Here is a 12,343-nt window from a genome sequence, read left to right as displayed (position 1 = left end):
AAGAGGTGTGAAGAACGGATACAGATAGAAGAATAGGTCCCTTCATATCTCATCTCAGAGTGGAATGGATTGATGTGAAAATAAATTCCAGGGGCCCGTTGGCAATGGTGGACACATGATAAAGATTAGTTGATGTGCCGATGTGCCGGTCCCTCTCACGCATATTTTCTTTAGTAATTAGGAGGAAACGAGCCAAAGACCTCTAAGACCCCTAAAAAATATGCGCAGACACAGTTTCACACTTTTCAACACAATTTATAGAGTGGGCTATGTTTTAAGCTTTCATCCTTTGAAGATGATCTTGGATGTGGTAGTGATGCTGTATAATAGCCTCTTTGTGTAAAGTTATGTGCTGCGTTGTGTAAAAGATATCAGCAGCAGAGTGAGTCGAGATAGACGACATAATAACATAAAATACATTACTGCATCATTGTTTTTTAGATACTGTATGAGCAATTCTGATCTAATTACTCATCAAAATGTTGTAGTACTGGTTATAGTTTAAAGTGTCGGGGTCCAAAACCCTGTACGCAGTCACAAATTAACAAGTATAATCAAATGTAAAATTGATAAATATTTAGACCCATTTTAAATGTTATTTTTAAAATACACTGCCCCGGGAAGAAAAAAAAAATTGCTGTTTGGAAACCCTAATTGATGGAGTGTGTAGCTTTTCATTTCTTAAACACCCATGTAGGAATACACGTCATGGCCATATTCCAGGATGACAATGTCAAGATTCATCAGGCTCAAACTGTGAAAGAATGGTTGTGAGGGAGCATGAAGAAGTCCTCTGAGTCCAGACCTTAAAATTCATTGAAAGTCTTTAGGATGTGCTGGAGGAGGCTTTACAGAGTGCTGGACTCTTGCACTGATGCACTTCTTGATGAAAACAACATAATTTCTGTTATATTCTGTTATACATCTCATACTTGACAAATTGTACATTCATATACACTACCGTTCCAAGGTCTGGGGTTAGTACTTAAAAAAATAAAATAATAATAAAATACTTTTATTTAACAAGGATGCATTCAATTACTCAAAAGTGACTGTAAAGGTTTGTTGATGAATAAAAAGTTCAAAAGAACGGCATTTATTTGAAACCGAAATCTTTTGTAACATTAAAATGTCTTTACTGTCAAGGCATAGAAAATATAAAGTTTTGCTAAAGTGATTTTAAACTATTGCTACAACACATTACTCTGACATAAGCATCCATTGACCGATGAGAAATTCACAGATATCATGAAGCTAATGAACTGTCTTCCAACTTTATTTCAGACTGACTCGGCTCTCTCCTCAGCCTCAATACATGGATCTTGTGCATTCATAATTGTCAAACGCTCCATCAGAGCTGTCTCTAGTGTGTAAGCTCATGCGATTCCATGCTGGGAGAGTTTTTCTCGTTAGCGTAAGTGTTAACAAGAGAGTAGAGTCTGAACCAGGGCTGGACATAATCTGACATAAATATTCGCCTGGATTAATCCTTGGTTCAAGGTGTGTGTGTGTGTGTTCTCAGCTCTGCATAAATAGGTGAAAGTTCATCCGAGTGAACTCCTGGTGTATGGTGTCTATGAGCGAGTCCGAGTCTGCGGTTCTCTCCGCGGTAGCGTTTGCTTGAGAGGGGGCGCTGTGTTCTGGTGTGTAAGTAAACGAGTATGAACTCCTGTAGATCAGCCCGTCAAATCGGATCAGAGATAAGGGCACTGTGATTGGTTGTCTCATCCATCTCCACTCGCCACTCAATATAGACACATCAGGAACGACACTCAGCAAAGACCTAGAGGACCTGAGATGGACAAAGTGTCATATTTACATGTTTACTTTGATTAAATACCCTTATCTTCCATTGTGCATTTTATTTCCATTGTGGTTTATTTTTATTTATGTCAAGTTAATAATTGTAGTGCTTCAACTTATTTCAGTTTATTGCCAAGGCAACTTCTAATTTTTAATAATATTTATATTTTATTTTAAGCTTTATTTCAATTCAAATGTTTTTAGTAGTTTTAGTTAACAATAATAACTATATATATTGAGTGCAATCACTGTCAAACTTTGAAGTATTAAATGTTTTCCTCCTGTAACTTAAGATGAAGGAAGTTACACCTCACTGATTTGCAGTCATTTCAGTTGCAGATCACCCGCTGACCTTTCTGACACTTGACTACAGCTCTGAGAACCTCCCTACAAGGACCTGAGAGAGACCATCATTCCCCTCCAGCCTGCTGAGACAGGAATGTCACACCACGGCATCCCTGGAGCCTTGGCAAGGTGGACACAACAAACCAAAGCCCCTTTCACACAATGATTCTGGAAAATACACAGATAATGTGTCCCGAGATTTGTCCCGGGATCGTTTGATTTCGGTTCATTCACACTGTCAGTGATTTTCCAGAATCTGTGAGTGCGTTCACACACATCCCGTAAAGATCCCGTAAAGACAGGTGACGTCAGGATGTGATAACTCCTGTCTGATCCCGGCAATGTTACTAGGTCCCCATCCCGGCATCAATCCCGGGACGTGTTTGCGTTCACACAGAAGGCACTCTAGCAATTTTACGGCAATTCCCGGGATCAACGCGCTGTGTGAAAGGGGCTCAAAATTATAGCACAGGGAAAAGTTTAGTATGAGTAGGAAGTTAGTTTTTTGTCTTGCTATGAACTTGCATGCACCTGTGCTGTATTATTTACTACATAGTGACTAATTTCAATTTATAAAATAGATAATGATTCTAAAATAGTTAATGATTTGATGAGCCATGTTCAAAGCCACTTAAAAATATCAGTTTATTTCAGTACTAATGTGGCATGTTTTTAAAAAAAGACATGGAGTGCAAAACCATTGGTTCATCCAATGTTCAGATTTCTGCTCTGGAAATGCATGCAGATTAGTGCAGATTTAATTAGACAATGCCTCATTTACATATTTAAACATAACATTTAAGAAAACTTGCAATGCAAATCAATTATCTTGTTCAAATGTGGTGCCTTGCATTGAAGGTTTCAGCCAATGACCTGCAATATTTAGTGAATACTGAGATAATTACTATAAATTGTTTATTGAAAACTGTTGTCTTTATCACTTTGCTGTAGCATTGATATATACAGCAATAAGCCACCATGGGCAGTGTTTTAAACTGTATACCATGTTTTAAGCACTTAGAACCCCATTTATTGTGATAAACTCACTGTAATTATGACCTCAAGTGGTTTATACTGTTTTGGTACAGTAACTAGCCTAAAAATTAGCACAATATAAGAAACATCAACCACATTCTGTAACATCCTGTTGTTTCAGTGTGTATAACTTCCTTCCAATCCTTCCTTGTGACGTTTGTGCTTTATGATAAATGATGAGATCTGTGCTTTGTAGAGGAACACTTCAGACTAATCTTGTGTTACACAGGACCTTCTGTGGTTTACAAGAACAGGAAGTCATAAACTGAAAAGAGCAGCACATTCACAAAACATGTCGTATTCTGACTCAAATAGCCTAAAGTTTTCCTGTTTTTATGTACTGTTTGAACAGTTTTGAGGAGTAATGGTAAGGTTTCATTAGTTAACTACATTAGTTAACATAAACTAATAATGAGCAGCATTTACTAATCTTTGTTAATGTTAATTTAAACATTTACTAATACATTATTAAAATTAAAAGTTGTATTTTTTTAAGTAAGGGATAATGTATATCCAGCCGGTTGTTATCTCAGAACAAACCCTGACAGGTCGATCAGCGGAGGGGTCTTGCATCAGCCTGAAGGGGTTTATTCTGAGATAACAACCAGCTGGATGTACATTATCCCGTTTATTACACGGCTACTTGCCACATAAGTAAATAATTAGACACAAAATAATGATCTGAGTCGAAGTATTATATTAGCTCTTTAAATGCAAAGCTTCCGCGGATAAAGCAGTTGCAGCGCGGCAAGTTCAAACTAGACGGACATTTAAGGGATCCAGTACAGTCAAACCACTTATTACACAGCATTTCACCACATAAGTAATTATGGGGATAAGAGATATTGATTTCAGATTAAATTCTGTTTGTATCTTATAATCCAACAGTGTACAAAACAATAGTCGCAAAATGGCAGCAGCTGCGTTTGTATGAGACAAGAGAGAGCGAGTCTGCGATATGGATGACACACAAAATATTGATCTGACTGAGTTTTAATATTTTTTTAGCTCACCAAACGCAAAATTTCCATGAAGAAAAAACACTCCTAGCAAGCGTATAGCGCTGCTGACTTCAGTAACACGGATGAGCCTGTGTTCTCTGTTTTCAGCGGTTGTGATTGGGGAATAACATACAGATGGATGGCACGATTGACCAATCAGAATCAAGTATTCCACAGAGCTGTGTAATAACATTAGTTAATGCACTGTGAAGTAACATAAACAACTGTATTTTTTATTAACTAACATTAACAAAGATTAACAAATAACCAATGTAGTGCTCATGGTTAGTTCATGTTAGTTAACAAATGAAACCTTATTGTAAAGTGTTACCAGAATAACAAATAAAAGTAGCAGCAAAATTGTGTGACAGTAGCTTAGCTGTTTGCATTGTGTAGACTTATAAATAAAGATCTTATGGTGTCAAAGCTAGCTCGCTATTGCTAGCCTCTCTGCCTACCCTACCTTTAATCCCGCTATTTATGATAAATTCTAACCTGAACATGGTCTCTGCCTCCATGTCACCGAACCAGACCTTTAAGTGTGGACTGAAGTTTTCTCCGTGAAGCTCCAACATGGCCACATGTCCCCCTCCATTTAGCTAAATCACAAAAACCATGAACACTTGTTAGTGTTGTTTAGGTAAGTAACCATATTTTCTTGAACGTACAGCTCATATTTACAGTCTGATATTAAATTACACTCTTAGAAAGAACTTGTAATCATTTGATCACTAGAAATAAAAGTATTATGCAATCATTCTCCTGCTATAGAACCTGTTTGGCATTAATAGTTCAACAACCCTATATAGAACTCCAGTGAACACTGAAGAGTGTAGCATTCGATTTCTCTTGAATTCATTTTTAAAATTAAATTTGAAGAGGTGTAATGAAGAAACATCATTGAGTGCTTGATTTCTGACCTCTAGTCCATTGATCACAGGCACGGGGCTGATGGTGGTTGGGTGACAGGCTAGACTCTCACTGAAGGTGTATTCAACCACCTCTGTTCCAATGATGGTCCAACAGGATCCATCATTCAACAACACCTTATTACTTTCCTTAGGACACGGAGAGGCCTACAAGTTTGGAATCACATGAGGGTAAGTAAATGCATTTTCATTGTGGGGTGAACTATTCTTTTAATTAAATGTCATTGCCTGTGTTCACCTGGAACTGTATGATTTTCTCATTGGACAGGCAGAGGTACATGTGGTTGCTGTCTCTGAACTGGAAAGCACATTTATGAAGCTGAGACACGGGCTCATCCACGTCTAGACATACATGCTGCTTGTTCACCTTACGTATTACCTGCAAAGACAGAAAAGCGCATCGGGTAGCTATTCACACAGCTGACCTTTTTTCTACATTTGACAACTTTAACAGAGCAACAGTGAGCCTCAACCTTTTCTCATTCTTGCTTCTGAAAGTTTTTGATTTTTTTTAAAATTCAGTTTAAAAAGAAATTGAAATCGTATACTTATGGCTTGTACAGAAGCATTTAATCATAAGCGATCATGGTAGTTTTCTTAAGAAACGTTTATATGGTTTTGTTAAATGGGAATTATTCTGTAAAGAAAACTAATGAGTTTTACTTCCATTTTTAATGTTTTTGAAAAAATTATTTTCTGCTCACCAAGGTTGTATTTTTTCCACTAAAAATACAGCAAAAAAACAGTATTTATTTTAAATATTATTACAATTTAAAATAACTGTTTTCTCTTTTAATATAATTTAAAATCTAATTTATTTCTGTGATGCAAATCTGAATTTTCAGCATCATTATTCCAGTCTTCAGTGTCACATGATCCTTCAGAAATCATTCTAACATACTGATTTGCTGCTCAATTATCAATTATTATCGGTGCTCAATTATAAATAATGGTTCTTACTTTTATCAATGTTGAAAAACATTTTTGCTGCTTAATATTTTTGTGGAAACCATGATACATTTGGTCTGGATTCTTTGATGAATAGAAAGTTCAAAAGAACAGCATTCATTTGAAATCAGATTTTTTTTTTTATATATAAATGTCTTAATTTACAGTCACTTTTTATTAATTTAATGTGTCCTTGTTAAATAATAGTATTTTTTTTTAACAGTAGTGTATATATATTACAACTTTGAATGATATTTATCCACATATATCCACAACAACAACAACAACATCAACAACATTTTTTTTTTTTGAAAAACTGTTTTCAACACTGATAATGATAAACATTTCTTAAACACTAGATCATCATATTAGAATGATTTCTGAAGGATCATGTGACACTGAAGACTGGAGTAATGATGCTGAAAATTCAGCTTTGCATCACAAGAATAAATAAACAATTTCATTATATTAAAACAGAAAACAGTTATTTTAAATTGTAAAAATATTTCACAATATTAGACTTGGTGCGCCTTTTGGCTTATTTCAAAAAACATTAAATAAAGGTTCTTTATTTCCACTCCACAAAAGGTTCTTTATAGTGGAAAAAGGTTCTTTAGATTATTAAAATTGTTCTTCACATTATTTTAAAAACTGGTCACTGAAAGGTTCTTTGGGGAACTGAAAATGGTTCTCCACCATTGTGATTGGAACCTTTATTTTTAAGAGTATAAAGTCCTCTTCATTTTTCGTTCTCAGAAATCTGATATGAAAAAAAAAAAAAAAAGATTAATAGCCCTTCTATCATGCACCATGCACCTGGTCTCATTCGACTGGCCCCCGCAACATCTGTGTGCTGCACAATATGCCTGACTGTTCACACTCCTCCAAAACTGCAGCTCGGGGATCAAAAATCCTGCTGCATGAGGGCTTCAAATACACCCTTGCAAACCAAAACAAACCAGTCAGCGATTTCAAACAACTAAAACAACATTGTGAAGGTCTATTCTGTTTGCTAGTCTGCTAAATGTGGTATTTAAACGTTGTCCTTGGCATTTTGATCAAGTGCTTTATCAGCAAATTGTGGCGCAGGTTGGTAGCAGACCAGCTTCCAAAAAACACCACAGGGATGGAAATTTGTACAGAACAGACTTCAGAGACATGGGTGAAAAAGATATAGATAAAAAATACACAGATCATGCAGATTCAACAAAAAAAAAATGCATGGTTTTATTTACACTTTGTTCGCATGCAGTAGAGCACCAAGTACATTCCAGTAAGATTTTGTGTTCTTTTTTAACACATTAAAAATAACTTAACACCGGGAAACTGATTAAAATATCCCATTTAAAAAAAAAGTTCTTCAAGTAAAATTAACTAGATTTTTATATTTTCTGACCTGTACAACACTTGTAGCCATAATGCTAGGGTGTTGCAATGAGGTTGCAAGGGTGTTCTAAGTGGCAGCAAGGCTTTTGCACTTTATGTTCAGTAATATTATTGATTTGACTGAAATGACACAATTGGATTACCCTGGTAATCCAGAGTTCTCGCGAGAGCACAAGTTGAATTTGCTCAGCAAGTTTACTCTGGCGTCGAGTAATGATGCTCATTAAATATGCCCTTGTATCCGAGCTGCACCAATCACATCGGGTTATCTGATATAGGCGGGCTAAACAGACGACGACAGCGCTGTGATGTCAAAGTCATTAGTAAACATTGCAAGATGGCTATGGATGAACACCAGTTGTTTGAAACGGCTTTGGCCGCTACAATGAACGAGTTAGACTTGGCTTTTTATCTAAAAGAGGAACAGAAGACGGCGCTCGAATCGTTCCTTTGTAAGAAGGGCGTTTTTGCTGTTTTGCCGACCGGATACGGCAAGAGTCTAATCTACAGTTAGCTCCGCTGGTAGCGAAGCGTATGGGGCTTGTTGTTGTGATTGGTCGTAGTGTTATCCAATTGCGTGCAGTGAGATTTTCAAATGCATGCTTGGTGCCGCCCCTCAAGCTGGCCGATTTTCATTATCGATGCCAGACCATTAATCTTTTAGATTTAGGTCTAGATTTCCAGGCTACAATTGGATTAGAACAAAACTTGAACTGAATTGAGCTAGATGAGGACACCAGTGTTTTCTGCAGAGGTGCTTTAGAGCTGAATCAACTGTTATTGAACTAAATTGCATCAACACTAAATGGACTGAGAAGTGAATAACAACACTATTGCCATCTGTAAAGCTGCTTAGTTGAATAGAACTTATTTCATTATTGGTGACTTTAACAGTTATTGAACTGACCTGAATCAATGCTGAACTGAATTGAGCTGAATAATGATACAATTGTCTTTTTTAGAGCTGCTTAACAACAGAATTGAACTTTGTTTGCATTATTGATCATTATTTTCTTGTTTATCACTGCTTTTTTTATAAAGTGCTACATATATAAAGGTGACTTGACATGTAATGGAAAGAAAAGCGTTTTATACTTGCATACCATTGGTGGCAGCGCCACTCCTGAGTCAGTGCATACCAGCTGAACCACACAGCCGTAACAGATGTAGCTGTCACACATGGTGTATTCACTATGAAGCGCTTGCATCTCCTCCACTACGAACAGAGTTGAAACAGAGTGAGTATTAGTGTACGGCACTGTAGGGGGCAAGAGAGAAAATTAGACTTTACTCAGACCAGGATTTGGCCTTGGGCGCTGTACCATTTATGCTACATTTATACCAGCTGCTGAACACATGTTGCTGACATTTACAATTGAAGCTTTCAGAATTTCTTTTCTTTGAGTGAAGTGTTGTATTCTGGAAAACTGATTTTACTCTCAAATGCAGCGAGGCACTATAAGCGTTTGTGAGAGTTTATTTACTTCTTCACGCTGGACGTCCAGCATGGAGTTTTGGCCAGTTGTTTCTAGACTTGTTTTGGTTTCTTGTGTTTATTTAGCTACTGTGGTGAATGGTGAATTAGTCCTAACAACATACAGTGGGTCTGTGTATACGCATGGGTGAACCCGGGCTAAAGGAAATACTTCCGCAAAAAGGGTTTCAAATGTCATTAGAAGGTGCAGAATATGTTGTTATAATAATACTGTTAGGTGTGTTGTATATGCACCAATTTTTTGCCAAGTCTCTGAATCATTTGCATGCAATAATTACTAAATGAGTCGCAATGTTATTAACCTTGTAAAACATATGACTGTTATAGACCCATATACATTTTTTCTGGTTTGTAATTTTTTTTTACATTATTACATTGTTGTCCTCTGTAAAACAGATATGAGAAAATAATTTTGTATGCATCCAAACTATGCACAAAGACTTTTACAAATATTCTCAACTATGGTATGAAAGATATTAGAGAATGATTTGATTTTTTTCTACTTTTTCTATTTTTACTTTACACAATATGTGTGTAAACATGGTGAAAAATTGGTTTTCCCATTATATACAATGGTCTTCTTTGGGCAAAATGTAAAGAAAAAAAGAAGTAGCTATAAAAATTAGAGTAATAACTTGATAATATCTCATATTTCAAAGAAATGTTGAAATGAAAAATCTCTTCCCTATTCACTAATTATGTCACCTTAAAATGCCCGTTAAGCATGCTGTGAGTCCTGGTGTCATTTACAGTGGACATATATGAAACTGATGCATGTCTAATAACAGAAAGTCATATTCTGATTTTAAACCCTCCTAAAGTTGTCTTGAGATGTTAATTTACGATAAACAATATGAAAATTAGTCAGATAATTACATGATTATAATTAGTGAGTGCTGAATTTAGTCATTCAGTCAATCTCAATCATATCTCTGAAAAGACCTGAATGAGCTCTTTACAAGACATCCAGACTTAAAACTGTGGCTCATATGGTCTCAAAGAAATTTGCTAAAATATAATGTCCTCTACAGAGGAAAAAACTCCATTGCTGACTCTCAGGAGGATATAAAAGACCATTAACCTAGGGTTCACAAACATGTAGTGTGAAATCTTGACATGATTCATTACTAACCAGTGAGAAATATGAACCCTGTGTTAGCAATTTCATGTGTGAAAAGCTCATAATTTATAGTTTTGGTCATTAAACATGGTTTTATTCAGTTATATTCCAACATTTTGGAATGGTCTCCCTTATCATGTGAGGTCTGCTCCTTCATTGGCCATTTTTAAATCTACTCTTAAAACTCATTTTTATTCTTTAGCTTTTGGAAACCTGTAATTATTGTTGTTGTTGTGTTTTTTTGTTGATTTTTGATAGTGTAGACCTGCTTTGTACTATGTACAGCACTTTAGATCAATCTATATTGTGTTTAAATGTGCTTTATAAATAAATGTTGTTGTTGTTGTTGTATATGTATGAAGGACTGAGATAAAGGATTAAAAGTAGAATAAAAGCATCTCATTGCATCTCAAACCTAAAGTGACAGTGAATGCCGTCCACTGTCTCGCGCTTGCGACAAAAGCCCCGTCTTCCACCGCCAGGTAACGTGTACTGACCGTCTGTGACCGCAAGCGGTTAAACAACGACACCTTTGAGCCTGAGGAAATACACACTGCAGAAACAAACACACATTTTTACAAAAAACTAAAACTATGGGCAAACAAAAGAAACACCATAATATTTAAACACTCACTGACATATATGCATACACATTCAGACTGACAAGAAGAAAGCAAACACAAGTGACTGATATACTTTGACTAATGCCAGTCTGTTCTTTTTCTAGAACTTTGTCTCATTGTCTGTCTCTCCCACAAGACGGTGAGGAATTCAACGTCACTTGACTGATGCTCAGATGTCAAGCGCCTCTTTCTTCCCCGTAAAACCTCTCTGTGGATCCAATAGTCAATGTCAACAGCAGTTGCCCTCTTAGTGTGTGCTTTAGGATCAAAAGGTTAGAGGTCGAATGTCTGACTTCTGTGGCAATGGCTGCTGGGTGACAGCGGCTTGACCTCACTTCTCATACATGAAGACACGACAACACAAACTTACAAGGGTTCGGTTTCTACTCCGGATGACCCTTTTATATAACGGCCCTTAGTCAGGGTAGACGTCATATTTGATTTGATCCAAATGAGGGATAGATCAACAGTCCATTCAATAGGTTGTACTGTTTTGTACTGTTGTGTCAACTGTTTAGTTAACAAAACAAAAATAATTATAATAATTTTGGGGAAAAAACATGGGAAACTGTGGACTGTGAAAATTAGTATAACCTTAAAACTGTAAAACTGAATTTCAGTGGACTGAATGTCTATCGCTTGCATCAAATGAAATATAGACTTTCAGAAGTGCACACAAATACACACATGCACAGACTCACGGTCAGCATTCTTCATGGACTGTCTCTTCTGTGATGGTTTGGAGATGACTTTAATGAGCCTGCTGTTAAACATGCCGATTTCTTGCCCTCCGCTGTGAAACAGGTGTAGAAGCAGGCGAAAGTGCTTTCGTTTGTCAGTATCTGAGATATACAAGGTTTTAGCGCAGGCAAACATCTGAAGGAAAGAATGAAACAGACACAAATGAGTCAGTTGTTAACGTTTACAAAAGTTCAAAAGCTTGGGCTTGAAAGTAAAATAAGTCCCTTATGCTCATCAAGGCTGCATTTATTTAATAAAAATGTTAGTAAAACTGTAATATTGTGAAATATTATAATTATAAATTTTTTTTAAATGTAATTTATTCATGTAATGCAAAGCTGAATTAGCATCATTATTCCAGTCTTCAGTGTCACATGACTCTTCAGAAATCATTCTAATATGCAAATTTGTTGCTCAAGAAACATTTCTTCTTCTTATCTATGCCGAAACTGCTTAACATTTTTGTGGAAAATGTCATTCATTTCACCCCAGAATTCTTTGCTGAATAGAAAAATCAAGAAAACAGCATTTATTATAAACAGAAATCTTTTGTAACATTATACATCTTTACTGATCAAATTAATGCATCCATGCTGAATGTAAATATTAATTTCTTACTGACCCCAAAGTTTTGAACAGTAGTGTAACTGTCAGATGTATATACTGTACAGTCTTAGAAGAAATACTGTAAAATGTCAGTTAATATTTAGATTAACTTTTGGTAACAGACTTTGATTTCTTGGCAAATCATTTTTCAGATCTCTTCTTAAGAGGAGGCATGTTGGGTTTTTCCACAGAATACAAATCTGAGAACTCAAAAAACCATTTAATCTCATTGCTGTTTTTGGAGAGATATTAAAGAGATCTTGTTTATGATTATTATATCCTGTGGGCAGGAATAAAGCAACTACAAGATC

At 36.0% G+C, this 12,343-nt stretch overlaps 1 protein-coding gene across 2 annotated transcripts in view; it reads right to left on the bottom strand.

Moving 5' to 3' along the window:
* Window positions 1-1,042: 1,042 nt before the first annotated feature.
* The window catches only part of rbpjl (recombination signal binding protein for immunoglobulin kappa J region-like), a 16,871-nt gene continuing 5,570 nt past the window's right edge, over window positions 1,043-12,343 (bottom strand). The window contains exons 6-12 of one of the 2 annotated variants that reach the window (XM_084128152.1): window positions 11,387-11,561; window positions 10,478-10,615; window positions 8,551-8,663; window positions 5,352-5,492; window positions 5,105-5,260; window positions 4,680-4,783; window positions 1,043-1,792 (exon numbers count right to left, since the gene is read on the bottom strand). In XM_084128152.1, the coding sequence (XP_083984278.1) occupies window positions 1,519-1,792; window positions 4,680-4,783; window positions 5,105-5,260; window positions 5,352-5,492; window positions 8,551-8,663; window positions 10,478-10,615; window positions 11,387-11,561 (1,101 nt within the window). In that variant the 3' untranslated portion in view covers window positions 1,043-1,518. The remainder of the gene's footprint in view (window positions 1,793-4,679; window positions 4,784-5,104; window positions 5,261-5,351; window positions 5,493-8,550; window positions 8,664-10,477; window positions 10,616-11,386; window positions 11,562-12,343) is intronic. The other variant, XM_084128153.1, reaches the window with a different exon arrangement.

The sequence above is a fragment of the Abramis brama genome (assembly GCF_963993115.1).
Source record: "Abramis brama genome assembly, chromosome: 11".
Lineage (NCBI taxonomy): Eukaryota > Metazoa > Chordata > Actinopteri > Cypriniformes > Leuciscidae > Abramis > Abramis brama.
This window is presented reverse-complemented; position numbering and strand designations above follow the sequence as displayed.